Here is a 22,640-nt window from a genome sequence, read left to right as displayed (position 1 = left end):
CTGTTTTCATTCAAACAGCAGACACAGCCAGTTAAATTCAAGCAGTCACATCTGCATCAGGAAAAAAAGAGAAAACAATCAGCAAGTCCAAAAAGTGGACAACAGTGACCCCTAGTGGCATGGAAGTCATTTAACATGTCATGTCAATGACAATCTATTTAATAACCACATTTTACTCATACTGACTCATAATGTAATCACATGCATGAAACTTTGTTTTTGTTTTTTTTTGTTTTTTGCATTCCCCCCTGAAGTTTAATACCATGCCATGATATTTATGAGGGGAATTTGACGATATTCAAAAGTTTTTAATTAAATTTGTCCTGAAAACTGTTCAAGCCCAGAAAAAAGCAAGTTTGGAATGACTGATCTCTGTCAATATCATATTTAAATTAGAACCATACAAAGATCTATATTTTAATATCGATTACCCTAAATGTAATTTTTGGATATGAGTAAGACTACAAACAGAGTTTTTCTGTTTGTGGATGGATATGGAACTCCACATCATGCAGGGTGTGGAATCTGATAGCATTGACAAATTTGATATTAATTTTAAATTATTTGGAAAGGATGGGTGTGTGATATCAAGTCTGCGAATAACCACTGTACCGTATAGTAATAGTTTTTTCAACACATTTTCTGACTACGGAAATGGAAAGATGCTGCCCCCTATTGATAGAAAGATGAAATACTGCTTATACCTTGCATGCCATGTTACGGCAGTGTTATATTTGGGTCTGTCTTCAGGTTTGTGAAAACAAAACTATGTTAAAGTAATGATTAATATGGCTGTGATGATAAAAATGTGTATTTCATATATATGTTTCTATATAGGCTGCCTCTGTGTATTCATAATAAGTTAATTAAGTTAATTTAAGGGCTCTTTCTATAGACTTTTTATGTTTGGTGTGGTTGCTGTGATCTATGTATGTATGTATGTATGTATAAGTTTGTGTAAGTATGTGCTGACTTGAAGTGTTTTGTTTTTGTTTGTTTGTTGTAATAACTGCATTTATTCCTGTTATAAGCTGATTTGTTGAATGACTGGGAATAGTATTTCTCGTAGCCTATTCCTGTCTCATGGTACCGCATGTACATCCCAAGCACACTCTCCGGTGAACGAGCAAGAGGCAAGACAGACAAGAACAGAGAACGGCCGCATGTCAAAAATGCTGCCACGTATCGGGGTGAAGTGATGCATGTGTACAATTAAAGCGTCGTTTTAGTATTCGTCCAAAAATAAAATCAGTCTGATACAAAAATAGTTCAGTATCAAAAGGCTGCTCCAGGTGAGGCTCGAACTCACAACCTCGGCATTGCTCTACAGTGTACTGTCATATAAGTACCGCGCGCTAACCGATTGCGCCACTGGAGCTTAAGAGTCGCCCAGCACAGATGGATTTATAAAGAAGCGACAGTAAAGCTGACCCACGTTGTTTATTTTTCTTTAATTTATAACACTATTGCAGTAGCCTCCGGCGAATGTTTGTATTTTATGTCAAATTACGACAACAAAATGGTAAACTAGGTGATGAAATTAAAAATACCGCGTTAAGCGATATTTACAAAGTACATTTATCGATGAAAAACAATAAAAGCTAAGTCACAAAAGACTTAAAAGACGAGATTAATTGATGGTGCAACATGTGTCATATCCAACTAGTTTCTTTCTCCCCACCGCTTTCAGCTGGTTGAAGAATTGGGGTTAAAAAAGAAGGACGAGTCAGAGCATGCGTGTCATGCACGCGCCTTCAAACAGGAAACTTCAGGAAACACAGGCCGTCGTTAATTATTTCAGCAGTACAGCATCACACAGGCATCTACTAAAGTGTTATGTTGTGCAGTACAGATGTTGAAATTGTAGCACATGTTGTTTATTAGTTCTTTAACTATTTCTAGTGCCATAAATGATCAACAGAAAGTGAGTTTCATGGGGCACATCATGGACACTCTTTCCGCAAGCAGCTACTCTCTAATGCTGTTTTGCAGGAGTTTGTTACAGGATACATTTTCTCCTTGGACAATAGTGGGGTCAATTACTATATATTTCAGCAAACATGCTAACAGGCCCCAGTCTACTATCTTTAGGCCTCTTTGTCACAAACTAGTTACATTTTTGTAGTCACACAGACATGTAGCAAAATAAACATGCTCTATAGAGATGGCATACATTCCTACACACAGTCATGAAAGGACTGAACAAATATAGCCTAAAGATCTGCATATATTATGCCACAATAAGCTATTAAGAAGTAGCTATTACAGCTACATTAATACTAATGCTTGTGTTAATTAGGTATAATTTGATCATGCAGTTGAAATCTGCAGAGTTTACGTGTGATCTCCATGACTTTTTTGCAGTCATTGTATAATAATATATTGGCCAGGGTTTCAAGTTTATCTGCACCATGCTAGCCAACTGAAGAAAGATGTTGTCATGCCAAGGTAAGATTGAGTATAATATAAAAAAAGAAACAAGTGCTCAAATCCACAGACCTTTCCTGAACATCATGAACCTGAACATGAGAAAGAAGGAATGTCTGAGGAATCAGATCATAATAAAACAGTCAACAAACAAATAATCAAGACAAATCACATAGTCAAATCCCCACTGTCAATTAGCTAATTACGACAGAATAATGAATATAAAAATATTTAATTCTTGTCACACGGGCAACCTATCCAGTGTGCACCCAGTGTGACCTGGGATTAGCTCCAGCCCAGTGCGACCCTGTGGTACTGATAATGGATGGATAATTAATTCTAGCTCTACAATATGTACTTCATTTTCAGTTGATAAATATGATTTAATTTTTTTTTTTTTGAAGGTGTGATTTTTATTATGCTTAACTTTTATATATGTACTTAACCATCTCTGACAATTCCATCTGTAGGCATTCTGTATGTAAAGAGATGAAATGAACAAAAACAAAACACCACACACACTAGCATTTCACTGCTTTTATTTATGTTCATATCCATATTATCAGAATCAAAAGCAGAAATTTTCATCATTTGTTTTTTTTATTTCATTGATGGCAGTTATGCAGTTAGTATTGTACGCAGTAATATACTACATATGAGTACAGTTATTTTAAGCAGCTAAACAGCATTTATGAGAGATTAAGTACTTTGAAAACATTTCATCCAAACTAATTAACTAGTCATCTGAAACACAGAAGAGGAAAGAAACATCCATCCAATCTAGTCTTTTCTGTTTACTTTTAACTGTCTCAATAATTTGAGTTTACAAGCATTAGCCAGTGTATAATTTATGCATAATTCTGGCTACTTTGTGTATGTGATCAGTCCACTGTGAGTAAAAATGTAAGGCTGCCAAATGTGGTTTATTGTTCAGCAATCTGAGGATTATCTTATTCTAGAGCTGGTTTAACTGACTGGCTGATCTGTGCTTTTGGCTTGTCTCACATTTTTTTCCACATAGCTGAAATGATTGATGGGTCTTAAAGGTGTCATGAAATATGGAGCTGGAGAAGCAGTAAATAAGAGGGTCCAAAGTGCTGTTGAGGTAAGTGAAAGCAATACACAGCACAAAGTATGTGGTGACATTCTTGTAGGTTTCACAGTCCTCAGGGTGGAATTTCTTAATGTACACTGCCCATAGGCCTATGATGACACCTGGCATAAAGCAGATAGTGAACACCAAACTGATCACAGCTACTGTTCGGATGGACCTCTGTACCTTCTTCAGCCTATGCATCTGTCGTTGGCGCAGGAAGCATGTGATCCGGGCTGAGCAGTAGAGCAACACCAACCAGGGCAGAAAGAACTCTACAGTGAAGGCCACATAATGCACCTTTATCCCTACAGTTTCTTCCTTATACATGCCAAAGCTGCGACACAGGGAATGGCTGCTATTCAGGTAGAGGTGGTTGGTGGTCAAAAGTGGAATACGAAGGGCGATCACAACAGCCCAGAGCAGGCCTGAGAGCCAACCAGCCTGAATTAAAGTCATACGGCTGATGCTATGATGAGGATGGACCACTTTAAAGTAACGGTCCAGTGCCACAGCTGTCATGAATGCAATACTGGCAGAACGATTGACAGCGAGCATAAAGAGGTTGATTTGGCACCAGGTCTGTCCAAATATCCAGTACTCCCCTCGCAGGTGGTTGTGAATGCGGAAGGGCACGCTGACAATGAGCAGGAAATCAGCTAGAACCAGGTTAAAGAGGAAAAGAGTGTGGGGTTTCCACAACTTCATGCGGAAACAGAAAATCCACAAGGCAATCATGTTTCCTGGCAGGCCCACAATCATCTCAATGATCATGACAATTGGCAGGAAGAACACTTTGACTTCTTCAAGGGGTGGGCAATGCAGGGAAGTGTTCCCAGTCACCATTGTAGCTGTAATGATTGTCTCAATTCTCGGCCAGTTTTCCACTGCTTATTTTCAGCAGATCTTAAGTTCCTGTAATTTCCAAAGTGGAGAGAGAGAGAGACATTTACCACATTGATTGAATAGATAATAGAAGATTAGCATCACTCTCATGAATGTGGTTAACATGGTGCTACAGCCAGCAGCAATGGGGGAAGCAGGTCTGGCTTGGCTCTCAATATTTTGGTAAAAAAAAAAGGTAACAAAATCCATATTCCACATTTAGCTGACAGAAATGAGAGTATCATAAACCTCCTCATCTAACTCTTGTCAAGAAAACATGTAAGCACATTTCTGTAATGGCAGTGTGTTTGTAACTAATTTCTGTCAATATGTGAATATAGTATGTGTGTATACACCAATCAGCCATAGCATCATGACCACTGACAAAGTGAATAACACTGATTATCTTGTTACTGTGGCACCTGCCAGTGTGTTGGGTATATTAAGCAGCAGGTGAACATCAAGTCCTCAAAGTTGATGTGTTGGAAGCAGGAAAAACAGGCAAGTATAAGGATCTGAGTGGCAAACAGTGAACAGATGAGAGACTTAAAGTTCTGGGTGTCCAAGGCTCACTGATGGCGAGGTTGACCTACTGTCGATTCAACTTTTAAATGTAATTTCTATGTCTCTCTCTCTATGAAGAGAAACATTCAGTGGCTGTAGTGGTGACATCACAACAAGAGTGGGAAGGATGTTGAATGTGTTTTTAAAAAGTATCTCCAGCAGTATCAACTCCTTTTCATATGTTTTTCAGTGAATGGTGGACAAATGTATGTTTCTCTGACAGCAGAACTATGGAAGCAAAGAGATTCACAGAAGATGCACAGTGAGCTGCAGAGTGACACAAGTGCCAACCTACTGCTGTGCAGTGACTCCTGTCTACACAGTGTCAGAAGGTGCTCATAGTGTTATGGCTGACAGGTGTCAATTTTAAATGATCCACATGCTAAACCACTTTATATATATAATAGTAATAATTATTATTATAATTATAATTATAATCATATATATGTATAATTAAACATATTAAATAAATTCAATCAATTATACCAACCTTTTTCCTATTGATTTAGATCTTACAATGTGTTTTATAGTTAAACTGTCAGTTCAGTGTTACTAATGACATACAGTATAATAAGGATTGCACAAGAACTTTAAGTCTGTTCAAATTCTAAACACAGAAAATGATTAAATTTCAGTACTCACCAGCACTCACCACTCAACACTTAAGTTTTGCTTTAAAAGTCCTTTTTATCAACAGCTGCCTTGTTGGTGTGTTCAGCAGAAGAAGTACAGTAGCGTGTGAATCCAGTTCACTCAGTGAAAGTCAGATGATGATGTCACATCCCTGCGATGTTCCTCTTTCAAATACTTGTTCTTCGAGAAGTCACACCAGTTCCAGGGAAAAGAAACTGCACAAACATGTCTAAACATCAGTCGGATAAACATCTGCTTCATGTGAAAGAATACTGGTGCCACATGCAGAAAATAACTATATGGAAAATCAGAATTCACAATAAATAAACAGCAACAAATAAGTGTTATAGTAGGAGAGCTATTTGTTGACTGAGACAGGGTGTTGTTGTGGTTGATGAAGATTTTATTTATATTTACAGTGTAAATGGACTATAAATACTGATTAACACAGTCCTCGAACCTTTTTGCTTATTTCTTCCCCATTTTCAGGTATCAACTTTTGTTAATATCACATAATTCTGTATTTGGTATTATACATGAAAATGGACAGGTACTATATATCTAGTAAGTACTGCACCTCCACTGCAGTAATTTATGCTACTATTTGTGCTTTTATTGCATGTATATTTTATAAAATGCTATGTATTTACTGTTGTTAATATGTCATTAAATATGCTGATACACATGACTTTCCATCATCCATTATCTACAGTATATCTGCTTATTCCCATTTAGGGACACAGGGACACATGTTTTTGGACTGTGGGAGGAAACCAGAGTACCCGAAGAAAACCCACACAAGCACAGGGAGAACATGCAAACTCCACACAGAAAGGCCCCTGATGGGATTTAAACCAGGATCCTTCTTGCTGTGAGGCAACAGTGCAAACCACTAATCCACCATCCTGGCCCAAGTGACTTTCCACTTAATTTTTTTATAATGAGGTGTCAGTATCCTGCGATGGACTGGTGACCTGTCCAGGGTGTACCCCTGCCTTTCACCCAAAGAGAGCTGGGATAGGCTCCAGCAGATCCCCGTGACCCTGGTTAAGGAATAAGTGGGTATAGATAATGGATGGATGGATGAATGAATGGTCAGTCTGCCCTGCTCTGGTTGTGACCGTATGACTCTGTTTCCTATCTGACTCAAACAATTTGATCACACCTACTCAACTTCTTTTTAGTTCATTTTACATGAGTTACATGAGTTTAGCTTATTTGTCAACTACCCCCCTGACTCATTTTTCTTTTATATACTGATGTCATTTTAACCTTTTGATTTGATTTAATTTCACCTTACATCCCACCAAACCTGTTCTTTGTATCTAATTGCATCTTGTCTCATCATCCCTATTTGACCACTATCTAAACCTTACCTTACCTTCTCTTAACTAATCTCACCCTAGAGCATTTCAATTCACAACTAAGTTCAACATATGAGTCTCAGAGAAGAGCATGTGATGCTGCTCTGTGCATTTTCAGAATGCTAATTTTCCTAACCAAACTTTCTTTGGTAACAGCTCATACAATAAACACAGTCAGCCTACCATCATGTGAAGAGTCTGACTTTTGTCAGCTCACCAACTTTATGGTCACTGACAGTATAGTCTTTTTTTCCCCAGCCCTAAAGCGCTGTTTGCTAGAACAACTGGACTCTGATCTAGAGGTCTGCCAGCCATCTAAGTGTTTTATTAGTGATTACACACAAAACAAACACACAGAACCAAATAGCAGCACCATGTAAGGACTGTTCTTATAAAGAAATTATAGCTACACTGTTTGTGTGGAGTTCTACTGGTATAGCTCTCCTTCCATTTGTATGTAATGTCTACAGACATGCATGCCAATGTAATGTTACAATTTAACATTACATTGGCATGCATGTCTGTAGACATTTGTAGACATAGACATATGGAAAATTCATTAATAATTTTGTGGAATACCATCCAGTAGTTTAGCTCTGGACCAGTGGAGTGGGCCAGCTGACAGGTCTACATTGCGATCCTTAAAGCCAGCTGCTGGTTTAGCTAAAAATCCCCTGGATGCTCATAAAATAAATTTTCAGTGGGTCTTGTGTGAGTGTCAGAGTCAGTTCTTAAGTCTATCAATACGTTCATATTTTGGAGCAGCTTCTCTGGCACACCCAGCTACTGTGGGTCCCTGATAACCCTCAATACACAACATAAAATGCTGCATTACATGGATCTTCTGTGTGATATAGACACTGCCAAGTTTTCACACATCATTACACTTATTTGCACATGTACAGGGTGAAAGAGAACATTCATGCAGCCACTGTAAAATCAATACTAGCATAGTAGAAATTTGTATTACACAAAGACACACACATTGATTTCTTGAGTCATTCAGGTTTTCTTCCTGGGTCGCTCCCTGGGTCGTACCCTGGGTCCACAACCTCAGCCTGTGATAGAGACATCACTGTCTCCATCTTTCTGGTAACACAGAGCAGCTTAATGTTTAGCCCAAGGTCCACAAACACACACACACACACACACACACACACATACACACAGGGAAGCATAGGGATTACAAAGGCACAGACGTCCATATGCTGCCCAGACATGAAGGTGAGAAAAGTAAATGCAAGCGGAATACAAGGTTGTAATGGACAAGGTGAGAATTATTAGTATTCATTGCATTTTAACGTTATGTTTAATGACAGCAGAAAGACATGATTTGAGGTTCAGTGTGGCATTTAATGTCACAGCATCTATGTTGCAGTCAGTGAAGTGATGGAGATGGATTCAATGCTATTTTAAATGTGTTTTTAATTTTGTTGCACTGTGGGAAAATAACTCTACAGCTAGTTCATAGCCTTTTGCACTATTTTTTAGTGCAGAGTGAAAAGCTGTTGAAGCTTTTCCAAGCCTTTAATTTGCTTAGCTTGGTTATAAGCCTTTTAATCCACATTAGTATAATGTTAAACTGTGTAGACATTTGGAAAGAGGGATGAAACAGGACTGCATGCGCTGCATGGACTCCTTCAAAAAGAATTATGATACAAGTGAAAGTTTCAGAGAATTAATTTAGCTGAAATAGTTTAACAGATATGATTCTTCCCATTTAACACCAACTAAAAATATGAAGGTTCAACAAAAATCTGAATAGTATCAGCATCACGGAGGGGGGCTTATTGCACGATTTTGAGGTGTATTTATAAACTTCCAATTGAAAATATCAACACTACCTGTATATAATGGACAAAATAACTCTTCCATAAGAAAACAATTATTATTATTTAACTCATTGGTTTATTATAATTCTGTTTTAATCAGCATGCATGGTTTACATTCATGCAAAAAAAAAAAAACAAAAGTGGAAGGAATAACATATAATACTACTATAAGCATACCACTGGTCCAAAATTCAGAGCAGTGGAATGCAAACTGCAGTCACTCCCAAAATAGTTAACAGATTTTTAAGTACATGGTTTAAAAATAAGCAACTAGTGTAAATCTATGTTATTACTGTTGTCTGAAACTGTAAAAGATGTACATCAGTAAAGTAAACATTAAAAAAACAGAACTGTAGTATGCATTATGGTCAGAGAAACTTGACCTTTGTACAAACTAAAAAAGCTAGATGTACTGTATCACTTAGTAAGCATTAGCGACACGGGTTTTTTGGATATCGTCAGACAAAGAGAAAGAAAATCCAGTGTTTATGTTAAACTAAGATAACCTACTGCTGGCTACTGCTTTATATTTACTACAAAGGCATTACATTTGTATCAATCATCTCACCTACTCTCAACAAGAATGTGATATAGTTCCAAAAAATAATAAATGCTTCTTACTTTTTAATGGTATACACTTGAAGAAAATAAAAGCAAGAATATTATAGCCACTGGATCAGAAAAAATTCAGTGTAACATCTGCCTTTAATTGTTAATAAAAATAAAATACTGGGGAATGGAAATTGAATGTACTTCACTGTTTGGCTATTTGTCTTTCGTGACTGTAGGTAAAATGAAATTCAGTTTTTCACTGTAAACCTCTAGCAACAGTTAATTAAAAAGATGTTGAGTGTATTTGTGAACATTTTTATCACATTTTAGGTCACTTATAAACTTGGGTCAAATTGGGTCAATTATATACCGATTTCTGTGTGTTGTGACAGAGATCAATACTGAAAATGAAGTCCCAACAGAAGCACATGGCAGCAGCTCCAGCCACCCTCTCTCTATTCTAGTTCGTCTCTATGTGTATGCACTGCACGGCTGCCTCTGTGAGGTAGCATTCACCGCTGTGTGGGACTGGTGCAGCACCCAGGACAGGAGGCTGACAGGTCACAGCAGCCTGTGGGCCCTCCCCATGTATGCCACTGCAATCTATCTCATGGAGAGCCTGAGAGCCCGGCTGCTGGCTCAGCATCAGCCACTGCCCGTACGTCTGGCAGCCTACACCTTTTTCATCTACCTGTGGGAATTCAGCTGGGGGGCAGGACTGAGGCTGCTGGGGGCATGTCCCTGGGACTACTCAGGTTATAGGTACAACTTCAGTGGACTGGTGACTCTAGAATATGCACTACCATGGACTGTGGCAGCCTTTGTAGCAGAGCAGCATGTGATCAGGAACACGCTGAGGATAAGACTGCATTGAACTGATGTAAATCTGAAAAATCATGCTTCTAAAACCAGCCAGAAGATATTTATGAAGAGTGGTTGTGCATACCACAATACTTTGAGTAATATTGAAAAGTTGGTTAATATGCTGTAATGCTACCTCCCTTTGGTGTGACTTTTTTTATTTATTTCAGTTCATTCAGACCTATTATTTTAGAAAGAACTGGTAATCCAGTATAATTATCCTGAGCCCTGTCCATCAGAGGAACAGTTTGCCATTGTGGGAATTAAGCTTATTTGGTTTCTTGCAAAGGGTTAACAGTCACTTAAAGGTGCAATGTGTAAATTGTGAAAGATTTAGCAGCGTCTAGTGGTGAGATTGCAGAATGCAACCTACCGAGCATCTCTCACACCTCACTCCACCCATTTCCAGGACACAGGGGAGGGTGGCTGTCACCTTTTCAACAAAATGTAATTCCCAGTCTAGAGCCACTGTTTGGTTTGTCTGTTCTGGGTGTACAGTGCAACAAAATATGCCTGGTCAAGGGCCAGAAGATTTATCAGGGAGAAAATAAAAGTCAAGGCATTTCTCATGCTATAAAAGCATGTCCAGTCAGTTCTAATTTTTCCCCAGAAAAGGTCCTTAGAAGTACATAACTGGAGTCAAGTTGGACTCAACTTGGCAGACAAAACATGAATACCATGTGGTAACAAATTGAATTTCCAAACATGGAAACCTGTATTCATCCTCTTCTACGTCTCTACATTTTAGATGAGATCTAGAGACCAGTTAAGGTTAATACAATGTCACTTAATCACTTCAGTAGAGGAAAAAGGAATTCAATACAGAGGAAGTACAAGTGGTACAAATTAACCATAAACCGTTAAGGCAAGTACATGATAAGACAGTCACATCACACAGTCTAGTGTCAAACATTAACTCAAGTACTGTCCTTAGTACAATTTTGAAGTATTTGTGCTTTTTCCATTTTCTGCTGCTTCATACTACAACCGCACCATATTTCAGGAGCAAATATTGAACGTTTACAATTAGCTCTACACATACTATATTATTCAAGTGATGTACACAATTAATAATCACAATCCAATTATATATCTCATATATATATTAATATAAAAGGTGTCATTCTGCATAATGGTTGCATAATGGTTGCTGATACTTTTATTTAACATTTTGAATGCAGGATTTTGACTTGTGGGCAGCATGGTGGCTGAGTGGTTAGCACTGTTGCCTCACAGCAAGAAGGTCGTGGGTTCGCAACCTGGCCTTTCTGTGTGGAGTTTCCATGTTCTCCCTGTGCTTGTGTGGGTTTTCTCCAGGTACTCTGGTTTCCTCCCACAGTCCAAAAACATGCATGTCAGGTTGATTGGTGACTCTAAATTGCCTGTAGGAGTGAGTGTGACTGTGTGAGGTTGTGTGTCTCTATGTGGCCCTGTGATGGACTGGTGACCTGTCCAGGGTGTACCCCTGCCTTTCACCCAGAGAGAGCTGGGATAGGCTCCAGCAGATCCCCGTGACCCTGGCTTTCAGGAAAAAGCGGGTATAGAAGATGGATGGATGGATTTTGACTTGTAATAGAGTAGCCTATTTCTACATTACGGTATTTCTACTTTAACTTATCTACAGGATCTGAGTACATTTTCCACCACTGACAATAAAGAGTTTAATATAAAAGTACATGTAATTACAAAATGAATTATGTAACTATAACAATTTACAGCAATTAGCAATTTACACTTTGTATCAAAAGCTTCATGCACCCATTGAAACTGACATGAGTCTAGGTTTCCTTTACTTATAATAAAAGCTTATAACATATAATAGTGTCTGATTTCTCTGTATGTGACGATACTCAATCTACTATTAACTATATTTGCAATGATGACAAACTGGTATGTGTCATGACAGATACTTGTATTTTGTCTTTTTGTCTTGAATAAAGGAATTACCCTCACTGGAACCACTTTCTAATGCATATGTAATGTATGCAAGTGAATGGTCCAGTCATGGTCAAGGTCTCTTCCGCTCAGGGTTTTGGACTACAAACAGGGCAACAGTCTTCTCATCTCTCAGCCACTGATACCTACAAAAGAAGAAGCCATTTCATTTTATAGGCAAACATCTTTTTAAAGTCAACACTTTTATCTAGTGTGCCATGACTAAAGAGATTTGTCTTTAATTGTTAATACTGACTCACTGGCTCTGTTCTGGAATAAGTAAACTGTATCCTGGACAAACAGTGAACTCCTGATCATTCATAGTGACTTTTGATGATCCCTCCTGAGAGACAAAGAGAAGGAGATAAGAAAAGAAAATAATTTTATAAAATGCTTATAACAGATATAACAGATGCATCATACTACTGGACAGCAGCAGTGAGACTGTTGGGACATGTGAAACTGCAGATCCAACAGCACATTTAGAGAACATACCAGTTGCCAAATCCACACATCACTTTGTCGTACTGTTGTTTCTGTCAGCCCAGATCCAAACACCATTGACTGTTGGGGTCATAAGAAAGAGCATTATAGTTCAGGTGTCACTATCATCTACAACATAACCCATCCTGCATTTACAATGTAGAAATGTGTTTAGTATATTTTCATCTATAATGCATTACAGTGGTAGACAGTAAGCACATTGCCTCACATACTCTACTTAACTACAGTTTTGAGGTTCTTGTTGTCAGGATCCGTATCTTTTGACTTCCTGTTTTCTTTTATTTTGTAGGATCCTGACAGGAACTGGTTCTTGTTTCATTTTGGTTCACTTTTCTTTGACCTAATTAGTTATTGTTTTCACCTGTTCCTTGTTTGTGTCTTGTCTTCATATACCTTGGCTGAACCAGGTTTCAGTGCCAGGTTGTCTGTTTAGAGATTGCTTGTTCTGGTTATGGCCTTTTGACTTCATGCATCAAGTTCCTGATTTCCTCAAGTCTGTTTCGTTCCTCCTCCCTTTTGGATTTTGTTCATGGACTGCCTTTTGCCTCCCAGGTTTGAGTTAAGTGTCTGCCACCTTTGTATTAGTTTTCTGGTCCTTTTTCCCATGTCTTGTGTTCATGTGTCTGTCTCGTGTCGTGTTTCATGCCTTGTGTTCCCATGCCTTGATTCCCTGTGTTCCATGTTTTTGTTCTTTGTGTAGTCTGGTGCCTCTCCCTCAATGTGTGTGTGACCCAGACTACCTCATGCCCTGACTCCCCTAGTTTCATGTTCATGTTTTCTTGTATTCTGTGTCCCAGACTACTTCATGCCCCGAGTCCCTGCGTTCACGTTCATGTTTTCTTGTAGTCTGGTGCGTCTCTCCAGTTGTGTGTGTGACCCAGACTACCTCAGGTCTTGACTCCCTTCCAGTGTTCATATGTCTGTGTGGTTTGGTGCGTCTCCCCAGGTGTGTGTGACCCAGACCCTCATGCCTTGTTCCCTGGTGTCCATGTCTTTGTTCCATGTTCATGTTCCATGTCCTTGTGTTTCCATGTCTTCACCTGTAGCCTAGTTTCTGTTTCTTGCTTTTTGCCTAGTTCTGTGTTGTTGAACCCAGAGTACCGGAGTGGGCGCATCATTGGTCCTAATATTTATAATAGTTTCCCGAAACCTGACACTTGTGCTTGACTTTAGGATTTTCATTTTTTTACTACTTCATAAATAGACTTCACTACCAGGGGAAATGTACTGCACTGCAATGATCCAATAACTTTACAGTAACTTTACACTTTTACGTTACAAGTTACTTTTTAGAATCAGACTAATAAAACATATACAGTATATGAACTATAATCATACAACTTTACAGAGCTATCCATTACCTACACCCTGGACAGGTCACCAGTCCATCACAGGGCCACATAGAGACAAACAACCTCACACACTCACACTCACTCCTATGGGCAATTTAGAGTCCCCAATCAACCTGACATACATGTTTTTGGACTGTGGGAGGAAACCAGAGTACCTGGAGAAAACCCACACAAGCTCAGGGAGAACATGCAAACTCCACACAGAAAGGTCCGTAACAGTTTGCAAACCTGGGCCCTCTTTCTGTGAGGCAACAGTGTTAAACACTTAGCTGCTATGCTGCCCCCCACTACAAAACCACAGTTAGAAATTTTTTTAGAACTTAAGAAATATAAACAACATACTTTCTACAACACCCTCTTGTCACTGTCATTATTTTCAAAATTAAACCTTACCTAAACTCATAACAAAACAGTACTGAAGTTCAAAACACTGATCCTAGTACCTCTGTCTCAAACTGAGCTCCAAACATGTCAACAGTCTTGCCACTGGCAAGTGATGGTTTCTGTTTGTCCAGCCAGTCTTTAAAGGAGAAGGGTGACATCACGTTCATGGTGTTCATCTGGAAAGGAGGCACTCTGAAGACTTCGTCTAATCATTAAAAGATAATGCCAGTTTTCAAAAATGCACAAAGATTGTGATATCTCACTCAAATTTGAAAATGAATCACAAGAAATTTAACTCACTTGGATCAGGTTTTCCTGTTTTGAATTGCTTGGATGCCATGAATCTGCAAGTAAAAGGTCACACAAGAGCTGAGGCTCTGCTCTGATGGGTGGCTGTTTGTGAATGTGTAGGTAACAGTAAAGGTGTCTTACTCCTTAATCACTGGCACCAGCTGAGTTCCTAGATCCTGGCAGTAGAACCACTTCTCAAACAGGATATCAGTGGTGTTGTCTACATAATACCTGAAAGAACCAACACAGACTCATGCTGCTTTGAAATACCTCACGACACGCTTCTGTTCAGACCCAGTGGTAAGAAGGTAAAGCTATCAATAAGTGCTATCTTGACCAAAACGCTACTCTGAACCTGGACGATACAGTGTCTTTCCCAAAACTTTCAAGAGTGGGAATTGATCAAAATGAAGCCACCTGGCATAAACTTGGTGCCAAGCCAAAGACTCATAGAATTAGAAGAATGGTGGCACCACAGGACCACATGTAGCATCAACAAACATACAGCTCGGTAACAGATTTCAACCAATGTCTGAACTGAATCTTATTTAGCAAGAAATGTCTGCTGTGACTGAAAACCAAAAAAAGCAATAACTTTAAAAACAGGAGTCATGGAGCCAGTCAGAGAAACAGATACAGAAGAATCTGTGACAAATGTGAAGGACAGAGATATCCTTCTGCTTGGAGACAGTGCTATCAGTGACATAAACAGCAGCAGAATTATTACATGCAGCTACCCAAGTGCCATGGTCACTGATATAGCAGCTCTCCTCCCCCAGGTCATCTCAAAACACCATGGAGTCAAACAGCTGATTCTGCATGTGGGTGCAGTGGACACCAGAAAGGGAGAATCAGAGGTTTTAAAACAGTACTTCTCTAAATTATTAGAGGAACTTGACAAACTGAAAATCCAGTCATTTGTCAGTGGACCTCTTCCAAACATCGACAGGAGGATTAATAAATTCAGTCGGCTGCTTGCATTGAACACATGGCTGTTCAAGGTCTGTGAGATAAGGGGAGTGCACTTCATTGATAACTTCAACCTGTTTTGGCAACGCACTGCCCTGGGCCTCCCCAGCGGCATCCACATCCTCTGCAAGCTCATCATTGTCCATCCCATCCCCGGCTTCACCAGTGGGATTTCCAAATCATTTGGAAACCTTGGTGAAATCAGGAATTAAAATGGTGCCTCTTACCCCTAACCTGGCAAGGTCATGGGTATTATCATCAACTCCAGTGAATTCATCCCCCCAGCAAACACGACCCCCTTTGCCACCCAGGAGCATGACCTCTGTCCCTCAATCAATTAAAACTCCACCAGCTCGACCACCTCGGCCAACACCTGCACCTGTCTTTCCTCAGAGCACCCCTGTCAGATCCCCACCACCACCACCTGCTCCCGGACCAAATATCCTGACTAGCATCAATTCGGCTAACAGCAAAAGGATACCCAGGGACTCTGCTGTTCCAGGACTTATAGCCATAATAAACCACTTACCGACCTGAGGCCCAGGGAGAGAACACTCTCCCCTAGTGCTATAGCTCCAGTCAAAACACGCAGAGTGGCTAAAAGAGTGACAGTTAGACTGTCCAATCAGAGAAATCTAATTCAAATCCCTTGCAGACAGATAGTTTCAGGTCCTACTCAAGCTAATTTGAAACTTGCAGTGCTCAATGTCAGATCTCTATGTAACAAATCATTTTTAATCAATAATTTTATCTCCTCTTACAATCTTGATTTCATGTTTTTAACAGAAACATGGTTAGATAGCAGGACAGCAAATGCAGTTCTTATTGAATCCACCCCACCTAATTTTACATTTCTATCAGAAACATGAGAAAACAAAAAGGGTGGTGGTGTCTGTGCCCTTTTTTAGGGATAATATGGTTACCCACAGGCTGTCATTTGGGGAGTTCTTATCATTTGAGTATGTACCTTTTAAAATGGAGCAAAAATGATCTCCCACTGTACATTTTATTATCATTTACAAACCTCCCCAATGCTGTCAAAATTTTATTGGTGAATTTACTGAGATACTTTCAGTCGTCTTCACAGAGTTTGACTGTTTGGTTATTACAGGTGATTTTAATGTTCACATGGATAAGGCCTGTGACAGATATGCCAAAGAACTTTTTGCCGTCCTTATAACATATGGCCTTAGCCAGCATGTTAGGGAGCCGACCCATACAAGAGGTCACACTCTGGACCTTGTCATTACTAAGGGTGTTAACGTTTCTAATATCACTGTGACTGATGTTGCTTTGTCTGACCATTTTTGTGTCTTTTTTGATTTGTCCATAATTCCCAAAGATGCAACTGGACCTACACTTGTTCAGAAAAGACACATAAATGATAACACCAGGACACTGTTTATGGAGATGATTAGGTTTGAAAATACCACTTTCTCTCATGTTGAAGATTTGTTGAATTCATATACTTCAAGTGTTCTAAATGTCATAGATGTGATTGCTCCTGTTAAAGATAAATTAATCAGGAACAGGCAAAAGCCACCGTGGAGAAATGATGACTCGGTCAGGGCACAGAAAAGGGAGTGCCGGAAGGCCGAACGAAAATGGCGTAAATCAAAGCTCCAGGTTTATTATGACATTTATAAGCAGATGTTGTGTGTGTTCAATGAAACTCTATGTAGAAAGAGAGAAATGTATTTTTCTGAAATCATCAACAACAGTAGTAACAACTCACGTGTCCTGTTTGCTACAGTGAGTAGGTTAACAAACCCTCCATCTCCATTGCTACTGGAACTAATTTCAACATCTAAATGTAATGAATTTGCATTATTTTTTAATGACAAGATTCAGGGTATTAAACATGCAATAAATTGCACAAGTCAGATACCAACTCTATAGCCATCCAGGAAACACTTGGTAGAACTGACACACTTTACACCACTAAATGACATAAGAGTTGAAGAGATCATCTCCGGTCTGAGTTCATCCACCTGTTGCCTTGATGTTTTACCCACTAAATTTCTGAAATCAGTACTAAGCAGTTTGTTACCACAACTCACTCAACTAGTTAATAACTCATCACAGTCTGGAACATTTCCAAGGGCCCTGAAAATTGCTGTCATCAAGCCTCTCCCGAAGAAGAGCAGTCTTGATGCTATGGTACTGAACAACTACCGGCACATATCAAACCTGCCGTTTTTAGGCAAAATCATTGAAAAAGTTATTTACCAACAACTTACTGCCTTTCTCATGCTAAACAACTGCTTTGATGATTTTCAGTCAGGTTTTAGGCCCCATCACAGCACTGGAACTGCACTCATCAAGGTGACAAATGACATTCGTCTGAACACCGACGCTGGCAGAGTCTCTGTCTTAATACTGCTGGATCTAAGTGCTGCTTTTGACACAGTGGACCATGTGATCCTGTTACAAAGGTTAGAGGACTGGATAGGCATCTCTGGTACTGCCCTTAAATTGTTTAAGTCCTATCTTGAAGACAGGAAGTATTTCATTAAAGTTGGTAACTGTGTCTCAGACCAAATGGCATTGACATGTGGGGTCCCCCAGGGGTCCATCTTGGGACCCCTTTTGTTCAACTTTACATGTTTTCTTTAGGCCAATTAATACGTAGCAATAATGTGTCCTACCATAACTATGCAGATGACACTCAGATTTACATTTTACTCACAGCAGGTGAATATGGACCAGTGGATTCACTGTGTCACTGTATTGAACAGATCACTCTGTGGATGCAAAACAACTCTCTCCAAATAAACAGTGACAAGACTGAAATAATCATCTTTGGGCCTCAGAAACAAAGAAAGTGTCAGCAGTCACCTTGAGTCTCTTTCGCTAAAATTTAAAAATCAAGTTAGAAATCTAGGGGTAATCATGGACTCAGACTTGAATTTTAACAGCCACATTAAATCGATAACATCGTCAGCATTTTACCATCTCAAAAACATTTCCAGAATCAAAGGGATCATGTCTAAACCAGACTTGGAAAGACTCATCTATGCTTTTATCTCTAGCAGGTTAGATTACTGTAACGGCCTGTTCACGGGGCTCTCAAAATCAGCTGTAAGGCAGCTACAGTACATTCAGAACGCTGCTGCTGCTTCTGACTAGACCAGGAAGTACAACCACATTACTCCTGTTCTCAGATCTCTGCACTGGCTTCCTGTCTCTCAGAGAATAGACCTTAAGACAGCACTGCTTGTGTATAAGTCTCTTCATGGCTCAGCACCACATTACATCTCTGCCATGCCATATGAACCATCTCGAACTCTGAGAACATCAGGGACAGGCCTTCTGCTCGTGCCCAGAGTCAGGACTAAACAGGCAGAAGCGGCGTTTCAGTTCTATGCAGCTAAAACCTGGAATAGTCTTCCTGATGATGTTAGACAAGCCTTATCTCTGGCAATGTTAAAGTCCAAGCTAAAAACCTTTCTTTTTAGTGTGGCATATACAGTGGGTACGAAAAGTATTCAGACCCCTTTAAATTTTTCACTCTTTGTGTCATTGCAGCCATTTGCCAAAATCAAAAAAGCTCATTTTATTTCTCATTAATGTACACTCAGCACCCCATCTTGACAGAAAAAAACAGAAATGTAGAAATTTTTGCAAATTTATTAAAAAAGAAAAACTGAAATATCACATGGTCATAAGTATTCAGACCCTTTGCAGTGATACTCATATTTAACTCACATGCTGTCCATTTCTTCTGATCCTCCTTGAGATGGTTCTGCTCCTTCATTGGAGTCCAGCTGTGTTTAATTAAACTGATTGGACTTGATTAGGAAAGGCACACACCTGTCTATGTAAGACCTTACAGCTCACAGTGCATGTCAGAGCAAATGAGAATCATGAGGTCCAAGGAACTGCCCAAGGAGCTCAGAGACAGAATTGTGGCAAGGCACAGATCTGGCCAAGGTTACAAAAGAATTTCTTCAGCACTCAAGGTTCCTAAGAGCACAGTGGCCTCCATAATCCTCAAATGGAAAAAGTTTGGAACGACCAGAACTCTTCCTAGACCTGGCCGTCCAGCCAAACTGAGCAATCGTGGGAGAAGAGTCTTAGTGAGAGAGGTAAAGAAGAACCCAAAGATCACTGCGGCTGAGCTCCAGAGATGCAGTAGGGAGATGGGAGAAAGTTCCACAAAGTCAACTATCACTGCAGCCCTCCACCAGTCGGGGCTTTATGGCAGAGTGGCCTGACGGAAGCCTCTCCTCAGTGCAAGACACATGAAAGCCCGCACAGAGTTTGCCAAAAAACACATGAAGGACTCCCAGACTATGAGAAATAAGATTCTCTGGTCTGATGAGACCAAGATTGAACTTTTTGGCGTTAATTCTAAGCGGTATGTGTGGAGAAAACCAGGCACTGCTCATCACCTGCCCAATACAATCCCTACAGTGAAACATGGTGGTGGGAGCATCATGTTGTGGGGGTGTTTTTCAGCTGCAGGGACAGGACGACTGGTTGCAATTGAAGGAAAGATGAATGTGGCCAAGTACAGAGATATCCTGGAAGAAAACCTCTTCCAGAGTGCTCAGGACCTCAGACTGGGCCGAAGGTTCACCTTTCAACAGGACAATGACCCTAAGCGCACAGCTAAAATAACAAAGGAGTGGCTTCGGAACAACTCTGTGACCGTTTTTTGACTGGCCCAGCCAGAGCCCTGACCTAAACCCAGTTGAGCATCTCTGGAGAGACCTGAAAATGGCTGTCCACCAACGTTCACCATCCAACCTGACAGAACTGGAGAGGATCTGTAAGGAAGAATGGCAGAGGATCCCCAAATCCAGGTGTGAAAAACTTGTTGCATCATTCCCAAGAAGACTCATGGCTGTACTAGCTCAAAAGGGTGCTTCTACTCAATACTGAGCACAGGGTCTGAATACTTATGACCATGTGATATTTCAGTTTTTCTTTTTTAATAAATTAGCAAAAATTTCTACATTTCTGGTTTTTTCTGTCAAGATGGGGTGCTGAGTGTACATTAATGAGAAATAAAATGAACTTTTTTGATTTTGGCAAATGGCTGCAATGACACAAAGTGAGAAATTTAAAGGGGTCTGAATACTTTCCGTACCCACTGTAACATATGACAACTGACAGTATTTTATCCAAAGTGATTTATCTGCACTCAGTTTCCTCTAATATTAATTTTATGTATTTTTAACCTGTATTTTATTTCTGTAAAGCACTTTACTCTGTGTATGAATTGTGCTATATAAATAAACTGTGCTATATAAATAAACTTGCCTTGCCTTGCCTATTAAAAACCCCTGTAAGACAAGAAAAGAGGAGAGGACAGAAGGATATACAGTCGTTTACCTGAGGCAGTCAGTCTCAGTCAGCAGCCGCCTCCTCTCCACCACCAGTCCCACAGAATTGGCCTGTCTCTGAGGGGAGTGGGGGATCCGAGCTGGCAGCAGGAACATCTGCCGATGAGGGAGAAATGAATGGAAAGCATAGAAAAACAAAAAAAAACAAGGTGAATTTGAAAATTTACTGACCATGATGCATTGGAGCACTGTATATGTGAGCAGTTTATTTTAATTAGTAGAGAATCCCAAACCACTGACAGAAACAGCAGTACTGCTTTAAAGCTGGACTCTATATAAATGAATAACATGCTATAACTAGCTTATAAAGAAGGATATACAGCTGGGGTGATGAATAAAAAATGCATATAAAAGCTTACCTCTCCTTCTTTGATGTGCACATCCTTGTGTTTGCCATTTTCAATCACCTTCAGACACATGTCTCCCTTCAGCTGGTAGAACAACTATTTAGAATAGACATTGGACAGCAATAAGAAAATATTTTGCTAATTTTCCACATCAATATGTTGACAAGCACTCCAGCATACATTACATGAAAGATATGAAAAGCTTTTTGTGGCCCCAGAGGGAACTATGTGCATTCTTATGATTGTCCTCTACTGGTGTCACTTGATATGATTGTTTTTGCTGCATCAACACTTTTTGTCCAGATCACAGTATAGAGAGGCTCAATGCTGAATTGGCATATTGTGGAGAAGTTTACCCTGTTTGGTGAAGTTGACCCTATTTGTTTTAGTTTAGCTCTAAGATGCACCCAGTGTTTGGGGAACTGAAAGTGGGAAGTTATCTATGATTTGGAGTTTACAGTGAATGCAAATCTTTTAAATCAAAGGTAAGAAAACAGCAGAAATTTAGTGTCCCATAATTTCCCAGTAATGTGCAAACAGTGAGGAACATTCTGGTGAAGTGATTTGAAGGTAAAGTCCAAGTGTATATTACACAATCAGAGTGTAGTTTATCCAGGCTGAATAATGTGTAGGCCCCGTAAGATTTTACACAGAATAAACCAGCACTTCTCTCTTACCTCCTCCCCTTCTTCTATATGATAATCATTTCTGGTATTTGGACCTCCAACAAACATAATGTTCAACTGGGAAAAGTGCCTAAGGAATTAAAGACAATCATCCATGAATAGTCAGTGGAGATAAGTTATTCATTTCTCTATGCAACAGAACACTAAGCTCAACCATAAGTAAACTAAAATAAACAACTGTAATTACACACATGCAATAATGTGGCTATCATTAAAGCAACATTACAATACAATATTACTCACATCAACTTATTGCACACCGGTGGCAGAAAATCAGTATGGTTTTCTGCAATCCAGTTCTCCACATTCACAAGAAGAGGCCTGATACTCATTTTTTTTTACTGGGTTTACTTCTGCAGCAGTACACCACTGTGACTAGACTGACTAGATTAAGCAATGTGACTGACACTCCAAAAATGTAGAAGTGTGTAGTGTGGGGGAGGAGCTTTTTGATAGCCAGGTGAAAGGTGAAGCTCGATTGATTCAGTACTTTAATGTAAGCCATAACTGTTAAATTAACTCAGACTTAAGTTTTTTTTATGTTTATTTAATAAATGACAACTTGTCACGGTGGGGGGGGGGGGGCTACCTCCTTTTCACACATTCAGTT

General features: G+C 39.6%; 3 protein-coding genes and 1 non-coding gene across 4 annotated transcripts; 1 reads left to right on the top strand and 3 right to left on the bottom strand.

Moving 5' to 3' along the window:
• Positions 1–1,284: 1,284 nt before the first annotated feature.
• Positions 1,285–1,378, bottom strand: trnai-uau (transfer RNA isoleucine (anticodon UAU)). Its single transcript has 2 exons — positions 1,341–1,378; positions 1,285–1,320 (listed from the first exon to the last, which is right to left on the bottom strand). It is a non-coding gene; the product is annotated as a tRNA-Ile (tRNA).
• Positions 1,379–3,046: 1,668 nt separating this feature from the next.
• hcar1-3 (hydroxycarboxylic acid receptor 1-3) lies at positions 3,047–5,723 on the bottom strand. Its single transcript, XM_026309642.1, has 2 exons — positions 5,612–5,723; positions 3,047–4,435 (listed from the first exon to the last, which is right to left on the bottom strand). The coding sequence occupies exon 2, from the start codon at positions 4,364–4,366 to the stop codon at positions 3,383–3,385; it is 984 nt and encodes a 327-aa protein (XP_026165427.1). The 5' UTR covers positions 4,367–4,435; positions 5,612–5,723; the 3' UTR covers positions 3,047–3,382.
• A 2,448-nt stretch (positions 5,724–8,171) lies between these two features.
• LOC113131983 (transmembrane protein 229B-like) lies at positions 8,172–10,224 on the top strand. Its single transcript, XM_033325567.1, has 2 exons — positions 8,172–8,190; positions 9,743–10,224. Exons 1-2 carry the CDS (start codon positions 8,172–8,174, stop codon positions 10,222–10,224), a joined length of 501 nt encoding a protein of 166 aa, XP_033181458.1.
• Positions 10,225–11,654: 1,430 nt separating this feature from the next.
• On the bottom strand, positions 11,655–22,419 carry haao (3-hydroxyanthranilate 3,4-dioxygenase). The gene is made up of 10 exons (XM_026309473.1): positions 22,274–22,419; positions 22,022–22,100; positions 21,357–21,440; positions 20,987–21,093; positions 14,819–14,908; positions 14,687–14,730; positions 14,446–14,591; positions 12,642–12,710; positions 12,407–12,489; positions 11,655–12,292 (listed from the first exon to the last, which is right to left on the bottom strand). The coding sequence occupies exons 1-10, from the start codon at positions 22,360–22,362 to the stop codon at positions 12,220–12,222; spliced, it is 864 nt and encodes a 287-aa protein (XP_026165258.1). The 5' UTR covers positions 22,363–22,419; the 3' UTR covers positions 11,655–12,219.
• Between the last annotated feature and the right edge of the window lie 221 nt (positions 22,420–22,640).

Source organism: Mastacembelus armatus, chromosome 15 (assembly GCF_900324485.2).
Source record: "Mastacembelus armatus chromosome 15, fMasArm1.2, whole genome shotgun sequence".
In the NCBI taxonomy this organism is placed as follows: domain Eukaryota; kingdom Metazoa; phylum Chordata; class Actinopteri; order Synbranchiformes; family Mastacembelidae; genus Mastacembelus; species Mastacembelus armatus.
Note: the sequence above shows the minus strand (reverse complement) of the source record. Positions and strands in the feature narration are given on the sequence as shown.